General features: G+C 57.3%; 1 protein-coding gene across 5 annotated transcripts; it reads right to left on the reverse strand.

Annotated features, from left to right (window-relative positions):
- Positions 1-1,313: 1,313 nt before the first annotated feature.
- UNC13D (unc-13 homolog D) lies at positions 1,314-27,896 on the reverse strand. Of its 5 annotated transcripts, XM_063175642.1 has the most exons (33): positions 27,620-27,896; positions 25,526-25,670; positions 17,177-17,209; positions 16,278-16,385; positions 15,286-15,345; positions 14,591-14,657; positions 14,335-14,512; positions 14,162-14,206; positions 13,746-13,814; positions 13,509-13,578; positions 11,647-11,751; positions 11,282-11,374; positions 10,584-10,687; positions 10,283-10,400; positions 8,701-8,825; positions 8,354-8,444; positions 8,025-8,081; positions 7,841-7,938; positions 7,552-7,603; positions 7,142-7,272; positions 6,773-6,893; positions 6,073-6,213; positions 5,814-5,912; positions 5,232-5,438; positions 4,992-5,060; positions 4,545-4,624; positions 4,221-4,326; positions 4,075-4,146; positions 3,870-3,953; positions 3,516-3,636; positions 2,826-2,949; positions 2,087-2,292; positions 1,314-2,004 (listed from the first exon to the last, which is right to left on the reverse strand). In XM_063175642.1, the coding sequence occupies exons 3-33, from the start codon at positions 17,207-17,209 to the stop codon at positions 1,901-1,903; spliced, it is 3,138 nt and encodes a 1,045-aa protein (XP_063031712.1). In that variant the 5' UTR covers positions 25,526-25,670; positions 27,620-27,896; the 3' UTR covers positions 1,314-1,900. The 5 variants fall into 5 exon arrangements, with proteins under 5 accessions (XP_063031712.1, XP_063031711.1, XP_063031710.1 ...); XM_063175641.1 differs by lacking the exon at positions 25,526-25,670; XM_063175640.1 differs by lacking the exons at positions 25,526-25,670; positions 27,620-27,896 and adding an exon at positions 20,405-20,538.

Genomic DNA, 27,896 nt, shown 5'->3' on the forward strand with positions numbered 1-27,896 from the left:
CCATTTGTATTGCAGATTATTGGTAGCACAATAAAATCAGTAGATCCAAGTGCCAACCCCTTCCCTCTGGTGTTCTGGCCATCTGCCTGTGTGAGGTTCTTCACCAGGATTTAGGAGGATGATGATGGAGACTTCTTCCTCTTTGTCATGCTTGCATTTGCTAGGAGCTGGTTTTGTGTGCTTCAAGCTTTATTTTTTAATGTTTGGGCTGTTCTCCTGCTCCATGGGGTTAGTTGTGCTCTGACTGATTAAGGTTTATTAGTCTTTCTCTAAAAGATGGGATTTCTTTTGGGGTGGGAAAAGACCCACACCACTGCCTGTAGCTGAGCAAAAATTCAGCTAAAACACCTTGAATAATAGTTAATAGCTTGTTGTGCAAACAACCTCAGAAGAGAGGTCAGCCTGTGCCACCTGCTCCCTGGGACACACCTGGCTGCTGGCAGCCCAGGGCAAGGTGGGACACAGTGATTTTTTTTTTTAAATAGCCACAAATTAGTTCAGACCATATTCAAACCTCTAGCCTCTTGGAATAAACCTCATAATAAAGCATGAGGTGGCTGCCAGCAGGTGCCAGCCCCAGATGAGCCACAGGGTGCTGGACCCAGCTGAATGACACCCCAGACAGCATCCCCACAATCCCAGACCCAGCTCTGGAATTTTATTTCTCTGCACTAAAACCTCAGCCAGCAAATGGCTTCCTTGAGAGCCCGCAGTGCCTTAATCCCTCCTGCTGTGGGCTCTGTCACACAGATACCAAAGGAGCTTTTTCCTTTTCCCACCCCCACATCCAGGATTTGACCTGAGCTGACCCAGAGGCTGCTCTGCCCACCAGGGAGCAGCTGGTGCTCAGGCACCCGGCAGGGGAGGGGGATGCTTTTAATTCCCTGTGCCTGGCAGCTCCCAGGGACCTGCTGCAGCTCAAACACGGCCACCTCCATGCAGGGTGGGGGTAGAGGGAGCTCCAGGTGTATAATTAGTAATAATTGCAGAGGGAAAAAAAGCTCCAAAAAACCCAACAAATTGTTAAAACCACCTGCCTCGTCTGGCATTTTTAGTATCATACTGGGTCACCCCACATGGATGCACCCTGCAGAGTTTCCCACCACTTGCAGAGGGACCCAGGTCCCTGGCACAGGCTGGGAGTGATGCCAGGGACCTGCACCCCATGCCTGGGCTGTCAGCTGCCCAAAATGCCTCCTGGTTTGGCTGCCAGGGCTGAGATGCTCTTTATTGCCAGCAAGATCCCAGGCTTCCGGGAGGTCAGTGAAATTGGGAGTAAAATTAAAAAAAAAAAAAACAAAAACAAAGAGACACAAGAGCCATACACATTTTAAAAAAGGAGAAATTCAGCAGCTCCCACCAGACCTCAAATGCCTTGTCCCACCCCACTGTGCTGCTGCTGCCAGCACAGGGCTACAGCCCCAAAGCACACAGCCCACGCACCAGCTTTGTGGCTTCTCATTTAAAATAAGAGGCTTATCCACAAGAAAATGAGGGGAAAAAAGAAATTAAAAATTTAAAGAAAAACCAAAACTGAAGGCAGGTTTGGCCATGGTTGTCCCCAGCATGAATCAGTCATGCTGCAGAGAGGATGGTTGGGGACACTGCCAGGAGATGCAGCACTGGCAGTGACAAACTCCAGAGGGACGGACAGGGACAGCCACACTTCCACATCCCTCGTGTAGTGTTACTAGTCCAGGCAGGCAAAGAAATCCCCTCCAATGCACCTGCCCACCCTCCCTGGCTCATGGAGCATTGCAGCCCAAGGCTGGGGTGAGCTGGGTGCTGGGAGCTGCACTGGGCAGGCACAGGGACCCCTCTGTCGCCACACTCCCTTCAGATGCTTCTGGCTCCAACACCACCAAAGTTCCCCCTTCAGGGCCATCTTCCTGCCCCTCCCTCACTCTGTCTCCTTGGACTGCTTGGCTCGTTGCTTGCGGAGCTTGACGAAGGCTTGAGCTTCTTTGTCCCTTCTCCTGGACTCCAGCAGCTGCAGGATCTCATCTGCCAGAGGAGAGGGCGGTGATGGTGGGAGACGCTCCCCACAGCCCCCTCCCCGCTCTGCAGGGGCTGTGGCACCACGTACCCGAGGGCTTGGGGTGCGTGAGGGGCAGCCGGGTCTGGGGCACCCGTCCCATGTCAGCCTCGTCCTCCTCGGTGTCGAGGCCGGGCAGGCGGCACAGGGGGAAGAAGGCTTCGCCCTCCAGGTCGTTGGAGCCCAGCACGTCGTAGTCAAACACAGTCAGCAGCAGACAGGCCCCTTCCTGCCGGCACTTCTCGGGGGGGATCAAGCTGCAGGGCCGTGGGAGGCAGAGGATCATCCCATCCCATCCCATCCCATCCCATCCCATCCCATCCCATCCCATCCCATCCCATCCCATCCCATCCCATCCCATCCCATCCCATCCCATCCCATCCCATCCCATCCCATCCCATCCCATTCCCTCAGGCCCTTCTGTGCTCCACGGGCAGCCACAGCCCCACAGTGACCCAAACCCCTCAGGGCCCCAGGACAGCCCCGCACTGACCCAAACCCCTCAGGGGCCCAGCACAGCCCCACACTGACCCAAACCCCTCAGGGCCCCGGCACAGCCCCACAGTGACCCAAACCCCTCAGGGCCCCAGGACAGCCTCACACTGACCCAAACCCCTCAGGGCCCCAGCACAGCCCCGCACCCTCCCCGGTGTGTGGGGACCCCCCTGCACACGGCAGCTCCTGGAGCAGCAGCCCCATGGCAGAGGTTCCCTGAGGGGAGCCTGAGGGGGACTACTTCTCCTGAAGGGCTGTGGGGACGGGGGCCCGGTGGGTGTCAGCCCCTACGTACAAGTCGAAGGCCTCGTCGAAGAGCGGGTGCAGCTCGTTCCTCTTGCACTGGGTGGTCCGAGCCACCACCTCGGGGAACTCGTGCCGGGGCTCCAGGGTGAGCTGCACGAAGGGGTCGCTGGAGCCTGGTGGGGTGCAGACATCAGCCCCCTCCCCTGGCCCCTCTGCCCCGACATGAACCCAGCCGGGGGCCTTGGACACACTGGGAGGGGTGCGGGGGCCTCAGGGCAGCCTCACCCCGACCCCCAGCCCAGCCCGGGCTCCTGGAGGGTGCGGGAGCATCCCCGAGCCTGCCCGCACAGCGACCGGCCGGGCTGGCTGCAGGAGCAGTGACCTCTCCTGGAGAGCTCCCCGAACGGCAGCCGGACCCGGAGAAGGTCGCTGCTCGCCCCGGAGTATTATTTTATCTGTGACTGCTTTGCATGATGAAGAAAAGCTGCCTGCCCTGGCTGCTGGCTTGTGCCACAAGCAGTGAGACGTGGGCACTGTGTCCTGCATGGCCCTGCCTGCCACATCCCACTGAACCAACCAGAACCAGCGCTATAACCCCCCCTTTTCCCCCAAATCCACCTCTTTAGACAAAAAAGCAAATAAAGACAGAGTCCAAGCATTGCCAGCATCTCTCTTGACTGGAGCATACCAGGGACCAAGGACAGGGGACCCTGGGGCTGCCCTGCCCACCCACACCCACCGTTGGAGTCCAGCGGGATGAGGTTGGTGGCGTTGAGCACTTCCACGTGGAGTTTCTGCTCCGAAGGCCGGTACAGAGCTTTGATGGTCACGGCCCCGTACTTCTCTGAGCTCGTGTCCAGCTGGGCAGTTGGGCACAAGGATAAGGATGCTGTCCTTCATCCCCATCATGGAGGGGATGCACAGGAATTTTGGGGAATCCTCTGGGATGCATTGAGCCCTCTCCTGCTCAACGCTGTGGCAAAACAGCCCCAGGACTGGGAGGGTGGTGGGGAAATTCCACATTTCCACAGGCAGGGCCTGTGAGCAAGGGTAGGACATGGGAAGGGGCTGGGAGCAGCATCTGGAGTCCTACCTGCTGCTGGATCCTGTTGCTGAAGTATTTCTGGATGAGCTTGCGGCTGTTGGTGGAGCAGAGAGCCAGGTGAGCCTCCAGCGTCTGTGGGGAGGGGCAGAGGTGATGGTCAAGCACATGGACAGGTCCACAGCCTGGGGATGTCTTCCCTGGCATCCCTTCCTCCCACAGGAACCCACAGGACCCCCCATCCCCATCTCCATACCCTGAAGGCTGCACTGTGGAGGGTCTTCAGCGGCAGCCCGCAGCCCTCAGCGTGGAAGCACCGCTCCAGGCTCTGGGGACAAGGATGCTGTCAGCCACCAACCAAAGCCCTGTCCTTGGCAGGGACCCCCCGCCTCCCCTTGGTACCTTCAGGGCACAGAACAGCCTCTGGCAGTGCTGGACCGAGGGCACCTGCGGCCCCCGAGCTGCTGAGAGCACGGACAGGGTGTGGTGCCACAGGAGAGTGAGGAGGCTGCAGGGGAGAGGGAGGCTGTGAGCAGGATCCAGGGGCTGGGCTGCAGGGATGGCCTTCAGCTGAAGGGCTCTGCCAAGCCCCAGAAGGAAGTGCCTCATCCTGTCAGCCCTGAAGTGGGATGGCCTCAAGCCCCATGGAGCTGAGGAGATGCTCCTGCCCAAGGGATGGTGACTCTGGCGGCCTCTGCCACAGCGCATCCCAAGTGCCCTGGTCACCTTTTGAAGTTCTCCTGGACCAGATGCTCATTGAGGTACTGCAGCTCCGACTCCAGGAACTTCATGAGTGGGATGATGGACTGCAGAGAGAGGAGAGGGCATTGGGGAGGGCAGGGGGGCATCCAGCAGGGCACAGCAGGCCAGGGATGATGGACTGCAGAGAGAGGAGAGGGCATTGGGGAGGGTAGGAGGGGTATCCAGCAGGGCACAGCAGGCCAGGGAGGATCCCAGAGAGGCTCCTTCCCACACAGGCAGGCTGTGCCTGGTGTGGTCCTGCCGCTGACATGGGCATCAAGTAAAGGCTGTGGAGCTCTGGGCCCCATCACTGGTGTGTCCTGTGCCCCAGAGAGCAGGGATGAACAGAGACATAGGCACCCACCAAGAAAGCAGAGGCTATCCATGGCTGCCCAAAATGATGGTCCAGGAGGGGCTGGACCAGATACTTACATCCTCAGGCTTCTGGGTGTCACTGGAAGATGAGAGCTCCTGGATGTGTCTGGCAATGCCCTTTTCCAGCTGCCAAGGAGAAACGCAGGAAGGGACTTGGACTTTGTCCTCTGCAGCAGCCTCCCCATGCCCAGCTCCACCTTGTCTCCATCCCAGGAGCATTATGGGCTTCAGGACACCTTGGGTGAAACTGCTCTGGGCCAGGTGAGGGCCAAGGGGGCATCAGTGGCAGGTGGTCACCTTGGTAGCCAGGGCTTGCACCACGTCCCGGACCTCGTGGTCCAGGCAGGCCACGGTGCTGTCGAGCTGGTTGTGCAGAGCGTTCTGGATCTGCTGGGGCTCGATGATGCCCCTGGTGCGCTGCTCCAGCTGGGCCCAGGCCAGCTGGGATGGCAGCTTCAGCATCTGCAGCCGCAGCTGCTCGATGTTGTTCACCACGATGCAGAGCTGGGGGAGGTGGGTCTGCTTCAGGGTCCACACCCCCTGGAGCATGCCACATCCCCATCCCCGAGGCAATGTCCATCATTTTTCCCATTCCCATCCCACATCCCCATTCCCACCTCCATCCTCATCCCTAGTCTCATCTCCATCACCATCTCCATTCTCATTTTCATCCTCACCTGTGTCCCCATCCCCATCCTGCTCCCCCTGCTCACATCATTTCCTTCCTGATTTTCCAGGATTATGGCTTTTGATGGCCAACTGCAGAACCCAAACTGGGGATGTCAGCTGGGTTCTCAGCAGTTTAGCTCCCTCTTTGTCCAGACACCAGGGCCAAATCCTGCCCTTCCTGGAGCAACCAGGACAGGTTCCAATACCAACCTTGTTGGCCGCCTCGCCCTCGTTCTGCTCACTCAGGGACAGAGCCTCAGCCCTCTCCTTGATGAGCTTGCAGTACATCAGGGAGATCTTGCACATGTCCTGCAGGGCAGAGAGGAAACCAGCAGGAGTGAAATAGGCAACAGGAGGATCGCTGTGGGCTCGGGGAGTCCCATCACTGGGGGTACTGGCTCCTTCAAGGAGACACATCCCCAAGAGCAGGAGGAGGAAACTCCAGGTGCTGGTGGCCAGCTGCACAAACCTCCAGGAGGTTGACCATGATCATGAAGGCTTTCTCAGGGTCTGGCCAGTTGAGCTGCTGCCAGGTTGTCACAATCTGGGCGTAGCAGGTGGACAGGTCAACAGTGGATGTGCTGTGCTTGTGGTACCCGTAAGGCTTCAGCTGAGGGGCAGAGAAGGCAAACACAGCTTGAAAAGGGAGATGCCAGCCCAGAGAGCAGAGCTGCTCCTTCACTTTAAGGCTCTCTGGCCCATCATCAGCTCCTTATACCCCAATGTATCATCCCACAACCACTTTGGAGAGTGGAGGAGATGAGGATGGATGGAGCAGCACAAACAGCCCCCTGCTTCCTTCCACACACCCCCCCAGTGCTTCTGGGCCCCACTAAGAGCAGCCATGGCTGCCTTCCCTCCCCTCTCCAGAGAGGCTGGAAGCAAAGGGGATTCTCACAGCAGGGCCCAAATGCAGATCCAAGGGTCCAAGGGCTGCCAGGGAGCAGTGAGGGAAGGGACACAGGGACATGGTGTGAGGCCAGGCTGGGTGGGATCAGCTGGCCCAGGGGACCACGTACTTTGTTATTTGGCAGAGGAAGCAGGCTGCTCCTGGGCTGCCAGAGGCACCTGTGGTGGTGGCAGTGCTGTGAGCCAGGCCCAGCAGCAGGGCAAGGAGGGCAGCTGCCATGTCCCAAAGGGAGGAGGGAGATTTCTCCTCCCCACATTACCTGGTCCATCTGGATGGCTCTCTGGGCCCTCTCCAGCGTGGTGGTGTAGGCCTTCTGCAGCCACAGGGGCAACGCTTCCTCAAACCACTGGTGGAAGTTGCTCAGAGCCAGAGGTCCATCCCTGTGGAGGAAGGCATCCCTGTGGAGGTTCTCCAACCACACAGCAGTGGCACAGGACTGTCACCCCTCCTGCTCTCACACCAACCCCAGCCAGGGATCAGCCCCAAACCCTCTGGTGATGCTCCCATTGACACCAGGCACAAACAGCCTGCTCTGCCTGCTGTGCAGTTAGTGATGAAGGATCTGGAGATCCTCTCAGCTGACTGCTGGATCCTCCCTCTGGCCCCTCTCCCCTCTGAGGTTGGATACCTGCTTGGGAGGGAGTCCTTCATCTGATAGAGGTCCTGCAGTTTCCGGTAGAGATCAAAGAGGCTCTCGGCCGTGGGTCTGGACATGCTGCTGTCCACCTTGTGCAGCTGCTCCTGGACGTGCTCTGCCACCTGGATGGGAGCAAGGCCAGGGGGGACACTGTGAGACACAGAAAGGCTCCTTCTGGAGTGAGGGTCAGCTCAGGGCACTCCTCTTCCCTTTGGGTGGCATTTCAGGAGATTTGTTGGGTCAAACAGTCCCCATAGTCACTCCGTGGGCACACAGGGGGAGTTTCTCTTGCTCCCCCTCCAAGCTTGCAACAAGGAGTTGCCACCTGAAAGGTGGCCAAAAACCTCAGCCTGGCTTTAGACTTTAGTCTCCTGAGGGCAGAGCAGCCCAGGCTTGCTCACCAGGCTCTCCAGCTCCAGGTAGGCAATGGAGAAGATATTCAACTTCAGGTTGCTGCAAGAGAGAAAGTGGATTCAGGAGCCTGCCAGCCCCAGGCCAGCAAACTCTGCCAGGCCAGCAAACCCTGGAAGGCCATGTCCTGGGTGAGGCCAGCACAGCCCTAAGGGGCAGAGGTGGGACCAAAGACCCCACCTGGGGAGCCCAAGGGCCAAGGAATGAGGCACCAAAGGGCCCTGCCACTCTTGATCCCAGGGAAGGTGGGTGGGGGTGAGATCAAGCACTGAAACCTACGTGCTGAACAATTTATTCCAGATCTTTTGGCACTGCTTGAGATCTTCTATCACCTCCAGGAGGAGCATGGACAAGGCTTTGCTATTCTCCTCTATGCTCTGCAAAGGGAAGGAAAGCTTGTTTTGGACGCTCAGACATTCTGAGGTGACTTTATTATGTTGGAGGGACAGAGATGGGAACTGACCTTCACCATGGGCTTGAGGTGCTGCTTCTGCATGTGGAACCACTCTGTGGTGCCTGACTGCAAGAGAGGAGTCCTGGTGGGATGGCAGGGAAGCAGGAGGAGCAAAGCCAGCTCTGTCACCCCCTTCACTCTCCCTGTCCCCTGGGTGAGGGGAGAACCTGTTGTGGGAACCACGGGCTGGGGCCACCAGGTTGAAGGGGCAGGTATTTCCCATGCCACGGTGATCCATGTGGATTTGCTGAGGTGTGGGCATTGGGCAGGGCGTGGAAGGAAAGGGAGACCCACAGGGTCCCACCCTGCAGGGGTTGGGGTGGGTGAGACCCCAGTACCTTCAGAGCTGTGGAGACCATCTGGGGCAGGTCTGGGCTGGGTGTGCACAGCTCATGGAAAGCTTTGGTTTTGCACATCTGGACAAGGACCCTGCAAAGTGAGAGCCTGGAGTGAAACCCAGCCCCTGCCATCAGAAACAAGCACCTCTCCCCTCACAGACCCTGCCCAAAGTGCCTTCCCCTCCCAGCAACGTCCCCACAGGGAGCCCAGGACGAGGGAAGGCACAGGACAAGGGTCACAGCAGCCCAGACAGGGGAGAAAGGGCTCACACTGAGTTTTGCCAAGCTCAGGGGTTTGTCCTGAGCCACAGGACCCCAGGTGCAGCTGGCAGCAGGGACAGACTCACCGCAGCAGGGACTGGAGCCTCTCCGTGGACCTCGGGACAGAGAGGGGGAAAATGATGCGGAACCTACGGATGAGGGAGACCCCGTAGGTCAGCAGGGACTGGAAGGACTCGGCCAGCTCTGCCTTCTGGAAAGAGAGGAAACATGCACGGTCCTCCTCAGTCACAGGCAGGTGCAGGCAGGAGCACGGAGGAGGGAGCTGCTGCTCCCATTCCTTCCCAGCCTCCTCCAGGGATGGGAAACAAATCCCTGATGTCTCTGGTAGCTTCTCCCTGGAGGGACCGAACTGAGCTTTGTGCTTACACCTCATTGCTATGCATGGGAAATGTGGTGGCTCAGCAGGGTGCAGGGATGCTCTGGGAAAACAGGCTGGGAGCAGCAGAAATTGGGTCATATTTAAGTTTTGTTGTGATTGACCTGATGGCAGGGATGGGGGAGGGCGATGTCAGTGCGAAGGGTAAGGGGCTCTCCACAGAGAGGGGAACAAACCACTGGGAAATGCCCTCCAGACAGCCTGGCACCCCTGTAGCCCACAGCTTCCTGCCCAGGGACTCTGGGAGGGGAGGCTCAGGGCTGGGTGCCTTGGGTACCTTTAGGGGTTCCTGGGAGGGGAGGCTCAGGGCTGAGTACTGGGGCAGTTTTAGGGGTTCCTGGGAGGGGAGGCTCAGGGCTGAGTACTGGGGCAGTTTTAGGGGTTCCTGGGAGGGGAGGCTCAGGGTTGGGTTCCTGGGGTGCTTTTAGGGGTTCCTGGGAGGGGAGGCTCAGGGTTGGGTGCCTGGGGTGCTTTTAGGGGTTCCTGGCAGGAGAGGCTCAGGGTTGGGTGCCTGGGGTGCTTTTAGGGGTTCCTGGGAGGGGAGACTCAGGGCTGGGTGCCTTGGGTTCCTTTAGGGGTTCCTGGGAGGGGAGACTCAGGGTTGGGTGCCTGGGGTGCCTTTAGGGGTTCCTGGCAGGAGCGGCTCAGGGCTGGGTGCCTGGGGTACCTTTAGGGGTTCCTGAGAGGGGAGGCTCAGGGCTGGGTGCCTGGGGTGCCTTTAGGGGTTCCTGAGAGGGGAGGCTCAGGGCTGGGTGCCTGGGGCAGTTTTAGGGGTTCCTGGGAGGGGAGGCTCAGAGTTGGGTGCCTTGGGTTCCTTTAGGGGTTCCTGGGAGGGGAGGCTCAGGGTTGGGTGCCTTGGGTACCTTTAGGGGTTCCTGGGAGGGGAGGCTCAGGGCTGGGTACTGGGGCAGTTTTAGGGGTTCCTGGGAGGGGAGGCTCAGGGCTGGGTGCCTTGGGTACCTTTAGGGGTTCCTGGCAGGAGAGGCTCAGGGCTGGGTGCCTGGGGTGCCTTTAGGGGTTCCTGAGAGGGGAGGCTCAGGGCTGGGTGCCTGGGGCAGTTTTAGGGGTTCCTGGGAGGGGAGGCTCAGGGCTGGGTGCCTGGGGTGCCTTTAGGGGTTCCTGAGAGGGGAGGCTCAGGGCTGGGTGCCTGGGGTGCCTTTAGGGGTTCCTGGGAGGGGAGGCTCAGGGCTGGGTGCCTGGGGCAGTTTTAGGGGTTCCTGGGAGGGGAGGCTCAGGGCTGGGTGCCTGATCTCCCTGATCCCTGCCCTCACCTGCTCTGGCCTCAGGCGCTCCTGCACCCAGCGGTACTCGATGCTGGTGATCTGGTGCAGCAGGCAGCTGCTGTTGAACTCCAGGCTCTGGTAGAGTTTGCTGTAGGCCAGCCACTGCCTGGGGAGGAGGGAGGGCTGGGCTGAGCTCTCAGGGCTGGGGGACACCCAGGAGCCAGCCACAGCCACAGCTGGGGGCACAGGGGGCACCCAGGGAGCAACACCTGAGCTGAGGGGACAGAGCAGCTGTGGGGAGAGGGTCCCAGCAAGGCCCCAGGTGCTGCCCTGGCTGTGGGGTACTCACGCCATGTCCTGGTGGAAGTCAGAGAGGTCCTTCTGTGTGGCATGCAGGTACAGCACGGTGCTGGCGTGGCTGCTCAGCTCCCCATCCCAGGAGGTGCTGCCAGCCTGCAGGAGGGAAAGGGGGAGGAATGTGTCCTGGAGCAAGGCAGGACGAGGAGGACAGGCACCATGGGGGGTGTCACAGACATGTTTTTTGAAAAATCCTTTCCTTAGGATTTTTCCTCCTTAGAAGCTGAGAGGCCTCAGGAACAAAATGTAAACATTGATTATCTGCTGCTGTGGAATGCAACAGGTGCATCTGTGATTGGTCTCATGTGATTGTTTCTAATTAATGGCCAATCACAGTCAGCTGGCTCAGACTCGCTGTCCAAGACCAAAGCTTTTGTTATCATTCTTCTTTTCTATTTTTAGCCAGCCTTCTGATGAAATCCTTTCTTCTATTCTTTTAGTACAGTTTTAATATAATATATATCATAAAATAATAAACCAAGCCTTCTGAAACATGGAGTCAGATCCTCATCTCTTCCCTCTCCCTCGGAGCCCTGTGAACACCATCATTTGCAGGAGTGGGAGCCCCAGCAATGTGCCAGGCATCCTCCTGACCCTCATTCCCATCACACAGCGAGTTGGGGTGTGGGCTGCAAAGCAAGGCCTCCTCTGCCCAGCTGCTTCTGCTGCTGGTGGCAGCCCTGGTGGCACCTGGTGCTGCAGGATCTCGTGGGACACCAGCTGCTGCAGGAGGTGGCGGTGCACGGTGTAGCTCGGCTGCGTCCGGCTGCTCGTGGTGGCCCTCTGCAAAGAGACAACACACAGAGAACCATCACCTGCCTGGACACACAGGGACACTGCCACAGCGGGGACACAGGGCCCAAAAGGCAGGGCTGGAGAGCCAAGGGCTGTGGGTGCACCGGGAGCAGGGTGCTGGTGCTGGCACTGAGCTCAGGGCAGGGTCCAGCACCTGCACACCCTGTGCTGGCACCTGTGGCCCCCAAACAAGCCCCAGGGGACGGGCAGCTGTCCCATCCTGCCAAGGCAATGGATCCTATTTCCACATCCCATCCCACCTTCTTGTGTGTCAGCAGGAACTGCAGGTGACAGTGTCCCCGCTCGGGATAGGTCTCTGTCCGTGGCTCCAGCTGGTACCACTGGTCATCCCAGCAGTGCAGGTCCTGCAGGCACAGAGGGACAAGGGGGAAGCCCTGGGCAGCCTTCCCAGGAGAAGGATCTCGTTCAGAGACCAGGGGATCTTCATCCCACTGCGTTCGTGGGGCAGGAAGATTCAGCATTGGATTTAAAACACAGCATGTGCAGTGACTGAGGGCGTTGGAATGACTGTGGCCCAGGGAGAGCCCGTGGCTCTGACAGGGGTCCTGGATGTGCCACAGGGTGCTGCCACAGGGCTGGGATCCTGCCTGGCTCCTGCCTGGCTCCTGTGTGGATCCGGTGTGGATCCTGCCTGGGTCCTGTGTGGATCCTGTGTGGATCCTGTGTGGATCCTGTGTGGATCCTGCCTGGGTCCTGTGTGGATCCTGCGTGGATCCTGTGTGGATCCTGCGTGGATCCTGCCTGGCTCCTGTGTGGATCCTGTGTGGATCCTGTGTGGATCCTGCCTGGCTCCTGCCTGGATCCTGCCCGGGTCCTGTGTGGATCCTGTGTGGATCCTGCCCGGGTCCTGTGTGGATCCTGCCTGGCTCCTGTGTGGATCCTGTGTGGATCCTGCGTGGATCCTGTGTGGATCCTGTGTGGATCCTGCCTGGATCTTGTGTGGATCCTGCCCGGGTCCTGTGTGGATCCTGTGTGGATCCTGTGTGGATCCTGTGTGGATCCTGCCTGGATCTTGTGTGGATCCTGCCCGGGTCCTGTGTGGATCCTGTGTGGATCCTGTGTGGATCCTGTGTGGATCCTGCCTGGATCTTGTGTGGATCCTGCCCGGGTCCTGTGTGGATCCTGTGTGGATCCTGTGTGGATCCTGTCTGGGTCCTGTGTGGATCCTGTGTGGATCCTGCCTGGATCCTGCCTGGATCCTGCCCAGGTCCTGTGTGGATCCCGTGTTGATCCTGCCCGGGTCCTGTGTGGATCCTGTGTGGATCCTGTGTGGATCCTGCGTGGATCCTGTGTGGATCCTGCCTGGATCCTGTGTGGATCCTGTGTGGATCCCGTGTGGATCCTGTGTGGATCCTGTGTGGGTCCTGTGTGGATCCCGTGTGGATCCCGTGTGGATCCTGTGTGGATCCCGTGTGGATCCCGTGTGGATCCTGTGTGGATCCTGGCCGGGTCCTGTGTGGATCCTGTGTGGATCCTGCCCGGGTCCTGTGTGGATCCTGTGTGGATCCTGTGTGGATCCCGTGTGGATCCTGTGTGGATCCTGTGTGGGTCCTGTGTGGATCCCGTGTGGATCCCGTGTGGATCCTGTGTGGATCCTGCCCGGGTCCTGTGTGGATCCTGTGTGGATCCTGTGTGGATCCCGTGTGGATCCTGTGTGGATCCTGTGTGGATCCTGTGTGGATCCCGTGTGGATCCTGTGTGGATCCTGTGTGGGTCCTGTGTGGATCCCGTGTGGATCCCGTGTGGATCCTGTGTGGATCCCGTGTGGATCCCGTGTGGATCCTGTGTGGATCCTGTGTGGGTCCTGTGTGGATCCTGCCCGGGTCCTGTGTGGATCCTGTGTGGATCCTGTGTGGATCCCGTGTGGATCCCGTGTGGATCCTGTGTGGATCCCGTGTGGATCCCGTGTGGATCCTGTGTGGATCCTGCCCGGGTCCTGTGTGGATCCTGTGTGGATCCTGTGTGGATCCTGCCCGGGTCCTGTGTGGATCCTGTCTGGATCCCGTCTGGATCCCGTGTGGATCCCGCCCGGACCCCGGGAGGTTTCACGGGGGAAAGTCCTGGGCAGTCCCTCGAAGGAGGGGAGGCAGGCAGGGCTCACCTTCAGGCGAACGACCACGTTCCCCAGGAAATCGTCCTGCCCTTTGTCTTTGCGAGCATCTTTAAAGATCCTGGAAGGCACAAAGAGCCCGAGGGGGTGGGAAGGTGCCTGCAGCCGTGTGACACAGACCTGCTGCCCCTCTCCCTCCTTCCAAGGGCGATTTTTAAAACCCAGCAGGCAAATCAGCATTTTCCACCCCTCTCTCCTCAGCAGCCCTGGGGCCACACCAGCACCAACCTCTTGAGGCCGTGCAGGTCCGTGAGCTCCCCCAGCTTGTGCCGCATCGACTCCACCACGTCCGAGTCCCTGCGAGGATGGAGAAACAGAGCAGGGAATTGCAGAGACGGTGGAGAGGGAAAGCACAGGAGCAGGGAGGTGTCAGCGTTGAGGCCACCCCCAAACCCAGCCCAAATCTGCGAGCACGTGGGTCTCCATAAATTAAAGCAGGGTTTAGGAGCAGCCCTGCCTGGGCACAGCCAGCCTGGCTTTCCCTGCTGGCACAGGTCACATCCTGCACTGAGCATTGCTCCACGGAGAGTGATGGGAAAGGGGTTCTCAGCTGGCTTTGGGGCCTTTAAAAAAGCTCTAGATTGAATGCCAGGAGGCAGCACCCCTCGGACAGGTCCGGGGCTCACGGGGATGCTGTCACTCACCACATGTCCAGGTGGAAGCTGGCTGTCTCCACATCTTTAAACTCCCTGCAAGGCACCAGGGGATGCTGTTATTGCAGTAACACAGGAACCGTGAGCCCCCATCCCCAGCCAAGAGCCCTGGCCGTGCCCTGCACCCCCACAGAGAGCAGAGCCAAGGGGTAGGGGTGGATTACAGGATGAAGGTCTCGTTCCACACTGGGCTGAGGGTCTGGTTTATGACTTGGGTGCGATGGATTTGGTCTTCAGGGATGAGGTCTTTGACCACAGCCTTCATCCTCTTCTTGTGGTCGGGGTGGGCTGGCTCCTGGCTCCTGGTGTCGATGCCCAGCAGGCAGTATGGGTCACTGAGCCCTGCAGGGACAGAGCTCTGGGCATTCCCTCGGCAGCAGCAGCTGCCCCTCTCCCCACGGGACACCCCCCTCCACTTACCACTGACATCTTTGCCCAAAATTCCCTTGGCTTCCTTCACAGTGGCTTTCAGGCAGTAAATGGGGCTCTGGAAAAAATGAATAAACAGACATTGATGTGAGGGGTCTGTCATTACAGACAGACGTGAGACAGGAGACATCTTTCCATTAAAATCCTTTCGTTAGGATTTTTCCTGCTGAAGCTGAGAAGTTTCAGCAACAAAATGCAAACAATGGTTATCTGCTGCTGTGGAATGCAACAGGTGGATCCATGATTGGTCTCCTGTGGCTGTTTGGATTTACTGACCACTCACTGCAGAGCTGGGTCTCACTCTGTGCTGAGACACAGACCTTTGTTATTGATTCCTTTTCCATTCTTAGCTTAGCTAGCCTTCTGAGAACTTTCTCTCTATTCTTTTTGGTATAGTTATAACATAATATATATATCATAAAATAATAAATCAAGCCTTCTGAACATGAGATCAACATTCTCGCCTCTCTCTTCATCCTGCAACCCTTGCAAGCCCTGTGACAGGGGTCACCAACCCTGAGAGGAAGGACCAACCCTGCATGGAAGGATGGGGCTGGAGCAGGACCCTGCCATCAGCTCCCACCCAAGCAGCGACAACCCCAGGGCACCCCAAATCCCCACCCCAGGGGCTCAGGGGCACTGCAGCCCCCCAGCAGCCCCCCAGCTGCACGCTGGGGACACTGTACCTCCAGCTCCATGACCTGCTGCATGATGACTCCGTGCTCCTCTGCGTCCATGCCAAAAGCCTGTGTGGATATTGGGGCTGGTGATGGATGCTGCCCTGTTAACAGGGGCTGGACAGCAGCCAGGGGCTTCCCTCTGCTCCCTGGGAGCCAGCAGCAGCCCAAGGGGAGAGGAGAGTGGCTGAGTCCAGCAGGAAGGCTGGGGACCAGCTGAAAGCTCTTGAGGGAGAGCCTTCTTCCCACCATCCCCAGCCTAAGATAAACACTTCTCCCCAGGGCTAATATTTCCCAGCCACAGGATGCTCCCAGCCCTCCAGCTGCATGCTGCTGCTGCATCTCTCATGGTGCTTGTTAAAAGCTCCCTCTGAGTGACCCTCATGATTATTGGCTCCAAACAACCAGAGAGAAATGGTGTGTGGTGGGTGGGGGTCAGGGCAAGTTCTGCAAGGTGGGATGGGGCACTTCCACATCCTGGCCCAGCCCAAGCCCCTGGCACATGGAAAGCCCAACCTAATTCAAAGCCCAGCCTGGGTCTGCTGGTAGATAAAACCAGCACTGGGAGATAAAAGAAACAGTGGGAAGGATTCCACTGATTGATGAATGGAAAAAGATATTTGCTTTTACAAATAAACTTCAGGTTTGTTGATAAACGAAATTAGACATTGAGAGACGAAAGAAACAATGGGGAAGAAAAAGCCCTAAATTCTGTAAGAATTAGAAATGAAAAGGGAGGGTTGTACATTAATATTCTCAGGTTTGAGGGTTGTACATTAACATTCTCAAGCTTGCAAGTAGAAGTTTGTTATTCAGCCTCCTGAGAATGCTGTGATCCCCTGTGAAACACCAGCGTAAATCAAATCCCTTGAAACACTCACTGAGGGAGCTCGGGGCATAACACATAACAGCCCCCCAACAGACCCCTAGCAGCCCTGCAGCTGGGAGGATGGACATGGCAGGGGACAGGTTTTGGGGAGCCTGTCAGGAAGGGGCTGCACCTTCTGCACATAGGAGTAGAGCTCCTGGGAGTCCCCCACGTGCTGCTGCTCGGGCTTGCCCAGGCGGTGCCGGATGGTGTAGAGAACCTCCTCGTAGAGCAGGGCCAGCTGTGGGGACAGGGTGACACCTCCCGTGGGGACAGCCAGCAGGGACCCCCAGCAGCAGCAGGATTTCCATAAAAACCCCAGGAGCAGCAGGATTTCCATGCATCCCCAGCAGCAGCAGGATTTCCATGCAAACCCCAGGAGCAGCAGGATTTCCATGCAAACTCCAAGATTAGCAGGATTTCCATGCATCCCCAGGAGCAGCAGGATTTCCATAAAAACCCCAGGAGCAGCAGGATTTCCATGCATCCCCAACAGCAGCAGGATTTCCATGGAAATTCCAGGAGCAGCAGGATTTCCATGCAAACCCCAGGAGCAGCAGGATTTCCATAAAAACCCCAGCAGCAGCAGGATTTCCATGCAAAATCCAAGATTAGCAGGATTTCCATGCATCCCCAGCAGCAGCAGGATTTCCATGCAAACCCCAGGAGCAGCAGGATTTCCATGCATCCCCAGGAGCAGCAGGATTTCCATGCAAACCCAGCAGCAGCAGGATTTCCATGCAAAGCCCAAGAGCAGCAGGATTTCCATGCATCCCCAGGAGCAGCAGGATTTCCATGCATCCCCAGGAGCAGCAGGATTTCCATAAAAACCCCAGGAGCAGCAGGATTTCCATGCAAACCCCAGGAGCAGCAGGATTTCCTGCCCAAGCTCCATGCCAGGCCCTGCCACCCCCTGCCTCCTGCCCTCCACCTGCTGTCCCTGGGCAGCTGGGCCACGTCCCCAAGCCCCTGCAGCACTGCCACCCCCTTCCAGGGCCACCAAGGGCCACCAGGGTGGGGCCACACTCGTACCTCCTCCTTGGAGAAGCGGTGGGACAGATCCATCTGGGGAGAGAAGAGGAGCAGAGAGGTTTCCCATCAAGGGCATGGTTTGAGGAGGAAGTCGTGGCCGGACAGGGCAGGGCAGCCAGGGTGGGGTGGCATCACCCACAGCACATGAGGGTGGCACGTCCCAAAGGATGCTGTGACACCCCGTGGCTGAGGGACAATGTCCCCCGTCACCCAGCAGCAGGGCAGCACGGGGGGGCTTCACCCCCAAGTCCCATTAATTGAGGAGGGGGCTGTGAGGGTGCCCACAGCAGCTTGGGGGGACCCTCAAGCAGGCACCTGTCACCCCAGAGCCACTCACTGCAGCAGCACCAGGCTGGAGGGCAGAGCAGCTGAGGGACAGAGCATGGGGAGGAGCTCCAGGCTGGGCTGGAGCCAGGAGATGCCAAAAGCCACCAGGATTTGGGGCACGGCTCCAAATCTCTGACAGCTGCAAGGGAGCACTGCTCATCCCCCACGTGAAGGATGCCCAGGACAGCTCTGACTGTCCAAACAGGAATGAAATCTGAGCGGTGACAGTGCCAGAGGAAGGGAACTGGTGTCCCTGTGCCATCTGTTACTGGCCCTGGCACTGGAGCCTCTGGGAGTACAAGGGGGTGACACGGAAAAATGCAACAGAAGTCTTTAAAATGAGTTTGGGCTTTTCTGGGCTGAGGGGGTTTGCAGAGCATGGTCCCAGCAGGGCTCGTGCAGGGCTGGAGGGGATGGACGGATGGATGGATGGATGGATGGATGGATGGATGGATGGATGGATGGATGGATGGATGGATGGATGGATGGATGGATGGATGGATGGATGGGCAAATCCTACTTGTGGGTCAGCCCAGGCCCCAAAGTGACCTTAGAAACCCCTAAAAGAAAAAACTAAACCAACCCTGAGCTTGAACATTAACATTTGCTTATGGCAAATCTAGGGCTGGCGTAATCCCCCGGCCATCTGGACTGAATTCAACCCTTCCAGCCCTGGCGAGTTTAACCCTTGAGCTGCTTCTCTCCCCCTGCCTCCACACCCCTCCTTGTACCCTCTGCTGGCTGCTGGGGCTCTGGTGGCTCAGCAGCCCCCTGTGAAAGGGTCCTGTTGCACTCAGGAGGTGCCAGCCTGGTTCCATGCACCTTCTGCTGCTGCTGGCACTGTCCTGCCTGTGCCAGGGCACGGGGGCACGGCCCCATCCCAAACCTTTCAGCATCCCCTCAGTCAGTGCTGCCCCATTGCAAGCCCACAAGCACGGAGGGGACAGAAAAAGGACTTTATTTCTCTGCTGCTGTTATTTATCATCAGCAAGACACAAGCATCTGCTCCTCACCCAGCAGTGGGGCAGCCCGGGAGGGCAGGGGGAGGAATCCCTGCTGGTTTGGGGCAGCTCCTGCTGTTGCATTCTGCCTGGACACGGTGGCAGCTGGATCCCTGTGCTGCCATGTGCACACGGGACTGGCTAAGCTAAAGCTGGGCTGAGCCACCAGGACGTGTTCACTGCTGCTGACCCTCGTGCCCAGAGCCCAGCTCAAATCCAGGGGTGTTGCTAAAACCCAGGGCTGGATGCAGCCCCAGCATGAGCCCAGCCCAGCGGCTGCAGCAGAGGGGAGGCAGCAGGAACGGGGGTGCTCAGGAGGGGGGACGAGTCCCTGGGAGGGGACAGCCCCGGGACAGACAGACAGCCCCGGGACAGACAGACAGCGCCGGAACAGACAGACAGCCCCGGGACAGACAGACAGGCCCAGGACAGACAGCCCTAGGACTGACAGACAGCGCCGGGACAGACAGACAGCCCCGGGACAGACAGACAGCCCCGGGACAGACAGCCCCGGGACAGACAGACAGCCCTGAGACAGACAGACAGCCCCGAGACAGACAGACAGACAGCCCCAGGACAGACAGCCTCAGGACAGACAGACAGCGCCGGGACAGACAGACAGCCCCGGGACAGACAGACAGACAGACAGCCCCAGGACAGACAGCCCTGGGACAGACAGACAGCCTCAGGACAGACAGACAGCCCCAGGACAGACAGACAGCCCTGGGACAAACAGCCCCAGGACAGACAGACAGCCCCAGGACAGACAGACAGACAGACAGACAGACAGCCCCGGGAGAGACAGCCCCAGGACAGACAGACAGCCCCAGGACAGACAGACAGCCCTGGGACAAACAGCCCCGGGACAGACAGACAGCCCCAGGACAGACAGACAGACAGACAGACAGACAGCCCCGGGAGAGACAGCCCCAGGACAGACAGACAGCCCCAGGACAGACAGACAGCCCCAGGACAGACAGCCCCAGGACAGACAGACAGCCCCAGGACAGACAGACAGCCTCCAGGACAGACAGACAGACAGACAGCCCCAGGAGCCCAGCATGGGGCATTGTGCCCTCGTTCTCCCAGCAGCACCGGGCAGAGCTCTGGCTCCCATCTGACCAGGACAGACAGACAGACACGGGGCCCATAGGGAATTGGTCACTTTGGGATGGCCTGGGGCAGGGCGTGGGGGCAGCACAGAGCCCAGAGGGGCTCACAGAGACCCTCAGTGGGGGCTCAGAGCTGGAGCTGACCCCACACTCCCCCTGGGGTGCCCACTGACCCGGCTGGGTGCCCTCACACCCAGGCCTTGTCCCTTTTGTCCCCCATTCCCCTTTTACAGCCTCAGCACCCAGCGTTGTCCCCAAGGCCCTCTGGGCACAGCCACCCTGACCTGCCTGCTGCCATCACCCCCCAAACACCATCCCCTGAGCTCCAATCCACCCCAAACACCTCCCCATCACCCCCTGAGCTCCAATCTTCCCCAAACACCTCCCAATCATCCCTGAGCTCCAATCCACCCCAAACACCTCCCCATCACCCCTGAGCTCCAATCCACCCCCCAAACACCTCCCCATCATCCCCTCCACCCCAAACACCTCCCCATCACCCCCTGAGCTCCAATCCACCCCCCAAACACCTCCCAATCATCCCTGAGCTCCAATCCACCCCAAACACCTCCCCATGATCCCCTGAGCTCCAATCCACCCCAAACACCTCCCCATCACCCCCTGAGCTCCAATCCACCCCAAACACCTCCCAATCATCCCCTGAGCTCAAATCCACCCCCTAAACAGCTCCCCATCACCCCTGAGCTCCAATCCACCCCAAACACCTCCCCATCATCCCCGAGCTCCAATCCACCCCAAACACCTCCCCATCATCCCCGAGCTCCTACCTCGGGGCTCTCCTCCCCAGGGAGGGTCCCCGGGGGGCTCTGGCCTGCAGGATCCATCTGGGGCAGGCTGAGTGTGGGGCAGGGCTGCAGCCGTGCCTGCAGCTCGCTCAGGCTCCCGGGAGGAAACCACAGCCCTTATCAGAGCGTGGCCATTTTAACTGAGCGGAAACGAGCTCGGGGCTCCTCGCTGAGCTCCCCGCGACGCAGGCGCCCCCCCTGGCCCTGATCCTCAGCACCTCCTGGCCTTGCTCCCAGCACCCCAACACTGCTCCCAGCACCCCAACCCTGCTCCCCAGCACCCCAACCCTGCTCCCCAGAACCTTCTGGCCTTGCTCCCCATCATTTCTCGACCCTGCTCCCCATCATCTCCTGGCTCTGCTCCCCAGCTCTGCTCCCCAGCACCCCAGCCCTGCTCCCCAGAACCTTCTGGCCTTGCTCCCCATCATGTCCTGACCCTGCTCCCCAACCCTGATCTCCAGCCCTGCTCCTCAGCATCTCCAGCTGTTGTGGTGCGCTGTAATGTCCCATTTTGGCCTTCCAGGTCACTTCCCCAGGTGTGCCTATGTCTCTCTCCCTTCCCCCTTGCCCCCTTGCTCAGTGAGTCCTGTCAATCAGGCTGAGCATTCCAGCAAGGCCTCATGTGCTTGGTCAAGTTCAAAGGATGCCCCTGTGCCCAGGGGTCATTGGCCTGTCTGGGTGTCATCTTCCCCTGAGACCCTGCCCCTCTCACCTGGTTGGTGGCTCACCTGTACCTCCCCTCCCCCTGTCCCTGAGCTTAAAAGGTGATCAGACCATGTGGCCGTGTTCTGTTGGAGCAGTTGCTCACGTTCAGACCTCTGTAACCATGGAATAAACCTCTGGACATTAAACCCTCCAGCAGAATCCATCTCCTTTTTCTCTTCACCATCGCCTGAAGCCATTCCTCCTGAGGTAAACGGGGTTCCTAACAAGCCTGGACTTGTTCAGTGCCCAGCTGCAACCACCAGCAAGCCAAGGTATCTCTGGGGTGACACACCGCAGTTGCTGCCTTTGGCCCAGCAGCGAGGGTCAGACTGGCCCAGGCACAATCTAACTGGGAATATTGGGAGCGTTATTCCAATACCCAGCCCTGCTCCCCAGTGAGAGAGAGGAACAGCAGATTTGTCTTTACAAACCAGCTGAGGGTCTGCTGGTAGATGAAACCAGCTCTGGAAGGTGAAAGGAACAATGGGAAGGATTCCACTGATTGATGAATGGAAAAGGATGTTTGCTTTTATAAATAAACTTTAGGTTTGCTGATAGATTATATTAGACATTGAAAGAGGAAAGAAACAATGGGGAAGAAAAATCCCTAAATTCTGTAAGAATTAAAAATGAAAAGGGAGGGTTGTACATTAGAGGGAAATCTTTGGTGTCAGGAATTTCAGGAAGTCTGAACCTCTCAAGTACCACAGCCAATGGGGAAAGGGAGAAAGGAAACTGGGATAAAAAGGAGGCTGTGTCCTCCAAAAATTTGAGAGACCCCAGGGGAATGCTCCATGGCCTCTCCCTTTATTCAAATAAAGTAAAAGGACTCCTCTGTCTCCTTTTTGGACATAAACCTCTGGTGTTTGTGGATTAATTTTCCTAATACCAGGACCTGCACCCCTAGCACCCCCAGCCCTGCTCCCCAGCACTGTGGGGACTGTGGGGCACACAGAGCATGGGGACAAAAGGAAGGTCCCTGCTATCACTTATGAGCAAGGAACTGGGAGCAAGTGTGTTGCCACATTTCTCCTCACAGAGAAAAGCGAGGCACAATTCTTCCCAATAATATTTCTGGGTTTTGCATTCTCAGAACAGCAGAGAAAGAAAACACAATTGTCATCATTTGCTGTGCCTGTGTTTGTGCCAAAGTAGAATGCAACATGGAGATTGTTTACCCAGAGTGATGGTGTTTTATTTCCTTGGCCTGTCAGGTTTGTGTGTGTGTGTCAGGACTGTCACTGACAGTCACGAGATTCTGTGCAGGGAGTGCTTGGGAGATTCAGTTTTAGATGTATAGAATAATATAGTGTAATAAGGTAATTAATTAGCCTTCTGATAAGATGGAGTCCTCCTCATCATTCCTCCTTCGTGGGGGCCCTCTCAGCATTGCAATACAAGTGGAGAGAAATAGTCCTGAGAAAAAAGCCCAGAGGGGAAGGGGGTGATGGAGAGGATTAGTGAAGGCAGCACGAAGGGTCTGGGCTCTGATTTTGGGATCGTTCATGCCCTGAGAGCAGAGGCAGGGACCTGGCAGGAAGCAGGGTCTGTCTGCAGCCCCGGGGGATGGGGGATTTGAAACCCCATGCAAAAGCTGCAGGATGAGGAGCCCTTGCAACACCCAGGAGAGTTGCACAAGGTTGGGCTGAGAACAGACGCAGTGGAGAGCCAAGAACAGCACTCAGAAAGGGCCTGTGACCTTTTCCCAAACGGGCTGTCCAGAAAGAGCTGCTTGCTGAGAAAAAAAGCAGAAAGAAATGACGTGGAAATCTTGTTCCTTAACTCAGCTTTCATTCTTGTAAACACTTTATCAGACTGCAGCCTGCCAGGCAGTTGCTCTCCCCTGGCAGATCCCTATCAGGACGCTCTCACTGATAACAAACTGGGTGGGGGCAGGCTTGGCTGGGCACCAGCAGATGGCCAGGGGCAGGGCCAGCGTGCTCCTGGGTGTGTTGTGTCTACAGGAACAGCTCCTGGGCTCTGGAGGGGCTGTTGAGCTGCACAAGCATTTGTGCAGAACCTGGGGAAGGACAAGGACATCGGGCCCTGCTCAGTGTCACTGCTGGGGTTTGGTGGCACTGTGCAGCAGGGCAGGGACTCCCCAAGGACAGGAGGGGGGTTTGTGTTCCCCACACCTTTCTGGCCCAACAGCCATAAAAATAAAAGATGTTTCAGATGCAAGACAGGTGGCAGTGGCTCCACACTGGGATCAGTGGCACTGTGCAGGCACTCAGGGATTTGTGCTGAACCCAAACAGGAAACCACGGCCATGGAAACTGCGCTGGAAAGTTTGTGTCCTCAGCAGCTCAGAAGGACTCCGAGTGCACCAGCACAGAGCCCCACAGCACAGAGCTGGCTCAAGCAGGGCTGCAGGAGGATGCTGCAGCAGCAGCCCTGCCAGAGGATGAGGGCAGGCAGCCAGTCCCTTCAGCCTTGCACTCATCCACTCCTCTAATTGAGGCAGGTTGCACTCTTTTAATTGCTTTGAGAGAGACACAACCTCCTTTTGCCCTGGAGCCCTGTAAGAGCAGCTTAATGGCAAAAGGGATTCCCTGAAGTTGTGGGACCAGGAGATGGAGAAAGGGCTGAGAGCAGAGGCAGGGGGTTGATGTGGGGGGCAGATTTTCTTTATCCAGGTCAGCCAGCACAGGACTGGGGCCAAGAGGGGCTGCACAGCATGAAAACACAGAATTTCCAGGAGCAGGGGGATGCCAAGGTAATTTACAGAATAAAAATCCAGAGCTACAGTGAGACACCCAAAAGCTGCAATGCACTCCTGAGATTTTTCCGCCTTGTCCCCTGAGGTCTGAAAAAAGCTGCTTGTTCCACTTCTGCTCTCTCCCCTGTCAGGAGGGCTCTGGTAAGTGTAACACCCCAGAAATTGGGTGTCCCAAGGAACTGGGCCTCAGAACCCCTTCTTGTGCATTCCCAGCTTGGCACTGGAGCCACCTCCTCACGTGCTGAGGATGCCCCTTCCCTCTGCTGTCAGAGATGCCCAGAGGTGCTCACCCAGCCCCAGCCTTGGCTTTATCCAGCCTTTTTCCATTGGCTCACCTTGGGCAAAGCTCCAAAGCATCTCCTGCCTCACTGATGGGGGGGATGTGGTGGAGAAGCTGATGCCTGTGCCATGACACACACAAATGCAGTTTATTGATCTGGGACATCAGCTCTCTGCTCCCTTATAAAATGTTGTTAGTGGGAGCTAGAGAAAAGTGCATAGTGGCCTTTGGAAACCATTGCTGTCATCTTTGCTTTTAGCTTTGATTGCAAAAGCAAAATCTGGCCCAGCAAACAGCAACCCCAGAGGTAAAGGCAGGACATGGACTCAGCATCCTTGAGTTGCTCACATCTTTCACTGTTCCTTGCTAAAAAAGAATAACAGCAGTCAGGATGTCTCTTGCCTCAACCAGCACAGAAAGAACAGAGAGAACAGCTGAAAGAGTTCAATCAATCCTCAAATCCACTTCTCTCCTCCTTGTAACACTGGCGAAGTAAAATCCAGCCATAACTATTGCAAAACATCAGGCAGTGACCCTCCAGCCAGGAGCTGGTGGCTGGGCTGGGGTTGTGCAGGCTTTAGAAAGCAAAAGTTCAGCTGCAGTGTGGAAGTGTCTGTCTAAAAGCCCTTTCCCCAGCTGGGCACTGCACTGGGTTGCAACGACCACTGGAAATGCTCAGGCACAGCCCAGCAGGGTGGGAGCACTCAGCTCCCAGCAGAGCCAGCAGGGTCTGGGCAGCACTCAGTGCAGGGATCACCTCTGTGGGTGTCAGGGCAGAGCTGTCTGGGGATCAGCTCTCCAAAGCAGCAAATATCCTTTTTTCCCTGGGTTTTACCAGCAGCCACCTGTTCCACAAAATACCAGTGACAAAAACCCCTGAGCTCCAGTATTTGCACCTCGAGTTCCTCCTTGTCCAGGAAACAATGAGAGAAGCTCTAAAAGCAGCTCCAGAATGAGTGAGGATTTCTGGTTAGTAGAGACAATCCTGATAAACTCCATTCCCCACACTGGCAGGCAATTGGCAAAACATCCCAGCCATCCAAGGCAGGACTTTCCAAAGGGAGGGAGATGGCATTCCCCAAAACAGCCCCTGCTTCCCATGCTGTCAGTCTGCCTCCCTAAATGACCAACACAGATATGCACAATGTGAAGCCTTACATTCCTTTTAAAAACAAATCATTTTTAAAAACAAGTCATGCTAAAGGCAAACCCTTTATACCTGTCCCCAATACAAATAAAGTCCACAGCTCACTTGTGAATGGGGCTATAGGTGCTGCTGAGAAAACAGATCTCCAAAGAACAGCATCATCACCTTATTTACAGGGAATTGTCATCTCCTCAAAGGAAAACCTGTCAGGAAAGAACCCTCCACCAGCATTTTCAGTGGTTTATCTCCTACCTTCTTGATCCTGAAGCCGCAGCCTGGCCTCACTCTTATCTCTCGGATGGAAATGGGCGAATAGTCAAAAAACTGATTTCAACATGTCCCTCCCTCACTTCTCCTTTGAGCACGGCTCCGATGACTCTGCAGAACCCAGGGGTGCCTTGGCAAAGGGGAGAAGCAGCAGCAGGCAGGGAGAGGAAGGGAAGGTGTTTCACAATGAGAGACATCTCTGCTTGCCCTCTTTGGGGCTGCCCAGGTGAGATAAACCCCTGGGACCCTCTGAGTGCTGTGGGGCCACGATCCCATACCCAGGAGGGATGTCAGTCCCCCCTCCCTGTTTCCTGGGGGGCCCTGACCCCACATCTCCCCTGCCACAGGCTCTCCTCAGCACTTGGGGGGCACCTCACAAAATCTGGTGGCACCTGGGAAGGAAGGGGGGAGCACACAGATATCCCACCTCATTTGGGACATCTTAGAAGGATGTCAGGGTAAACTCCATCCCTCTGGGAAGAGCCAAGGGGACTTGCAGCCACCCACACAGGACAGGGCAGTTGTGAGAGCTCTGTTCCCCCTGCCTGTGCAGGAGCAGAGGTTTGGCACAAGCGCTGCCAGCAGGGACACGCGAGGATGACTCTGAGGAAGGTGCAGAATTCATGTGTAGACCTGGATGTCCCTCATTTGCCTCACAGAACCTTGTGACCACTTTAAAATGTTTTCACCATCACAGTCATGTGCTGTCCTCCACTTCCCTCTCCCAGTGAGATAATTCCATTTCAGACACTGGATTTACCATCCCCTCACTGCAGGGACAGAGAATGGGGGACACATTTCAAAGGCAATTTATTTGCTGGTTTATTTGCTGGTTCAAAGCCAATTTGGGGGCTGAGCTGAGAGCAGCAGGACCCACAGCATGTGCCTGAGCTGAGGAGGGGCCAGGAGGATCCTTATGCAGGTGGAAGAACCCAGGGCTGACACCCAGTGTCTTAGGGAGAAGTACATGAGTGGGTGTGCATTCTATCCCCATCTGTCAGAGCTGGGGCAGTTCTCTGCTGTTCATGGGGCAGTTTTTCCTTTATCTCTCCCCCAGCCAACCCTCCCTCCAGCAGATCTCTGCTGTCCATGGCCACTGAGCGTCCCTGCAGGGCTGATCCAATCCCAGCATCCCATGGGGAGATGCTCCGCCCAGGGGAGGAGCCAAGCATTCCTGCCTGGATCCAATCTGAGCCTGGCACAGCACAGCAGCCTTTGCCCCCTGCACTGCCAGAGGAGCAGCTTTCTGCTGCCCTGCATGGCCAGAGGGAGCCCAGGCCCATCTGCAGCAGCCCTGGAGCTGCAGAGGAAAACTCCCCCCTTGTGCAGGATCCCTGCTGCAGCAGAGCCACAGCTGGCACTGCAGGAGGGCTGAGCCCCCCTGGGATGGGGCTGGGACACCGCCCTGACACACAGGGACAGGGCATGCTCTGACTCTGGCAGTGCTTTGGTTTCTTTTCTGTACTATTGCATTTGTAATTTTAATTTTCCTAGTACAGAACTGTTATTCCTATTCCCATATCTTTGGCTGAGAGCCCCTTAATTTCAAAATTACAATAATTCAGAGGGAAGGGGTTTACATTTTCCATTTCAAGGGAGGCTCCTGCCTTCCTTAGCAGACATCTCTCTTTTCAAACCAAGGCACCCAGGTACCTCCATGCTCCCATGATGCCCATTAACCCCCCAGGCTATTCTGGAGCACAGATACCAAATTCCTGACCAGCTCCAGCACTGAGCATTCTCCCCATGGCTTTTCCACCAACAGTTCTCCTCACACATTTCCCAAAGCCCCAGAGGAGCCCAGCAAGCTCCACAGAGCCACAGTCTTGTGATGGGAAGAGGCTGCAGGACAACCCCTCCCACCACCCCCACATTCCAGAGGGACACACCAAAACATGGAATATTGCTGCAGTCAGTCTGTGCCTCTTGTCCCAGCCAGAGCCCAGCCCTCAAAGAGCAAAGGACATGGAAAGGAGGAGAAGGAGGAGGAGGAGGAGACACGACTTGAGCAGGGGAAAGGAAAAGTTTAGAAAGAGAGGATTTGCTGAGCTGAGCTGGGAAATGGAGCCAAGCTGGTACCTTTTGCTCCAGCATCCAGAAACCACAGGAACTGTGTAGGGAATGGCAGGTGGGCTGGGAGGAGCCAGCAGGGAGGGATCCAGGTCTGGTTGCAGCCTGAGGGGTGAGATCCAGCAGCCGCCAGCAGCAGGTCCAAGTCCCTGCTCCTGCTCCTGTGACATGGGACACTTTGTGTCCCACTGGGGCCTCTCCCTTGAGCAAGGAGCTGAAATTCTGGTTCCTGTCTCTTGGAGCTGACTCACCCCAGAGGCAGACAGGTGATAACACCTGCTGGGGC

Source organism: Melospiza melodia, chromosome 24 (assembly GCF_035770615.1).
Source record: "Melospiza melodia melodia isolate bMelMel2 chromosome 24, bMelMel2.pri, whole genome shotgun sequence".
Taxonomy (NCBI): domain Eukaryota; kingdom Metazoa; phylum Chordata; class Aves; order Passeriformes; family Passerellidae; genus Melospiza; species Melospiza melodia.

Excerpts from the sequence above, each read along its gene's own strand:
- UNC13D (XM_063175639.1), bottom strand. The coding sequence starts at position 16,484 with ATGGAAATCCTGCTGCTCCTGGGGTTTTTATGGAAATCCTGCTGCTGC. Across the intron at positions 14,207-14,334 it reads TGGAACGAGACCTTCATCCT|GGAGTTTAAAGATGTGGAGA; the intron begins GTAATCCACCCC and ends GGTGCCTTGCAG. Across the intron at positions 4,625-4,991 it reads ACACCCAGAAGCCTGAGGAT|TCCATCATCCCACTCATGAA; the intron begins GTAAGTATCTGG and ends CTCTCTCTGCAG.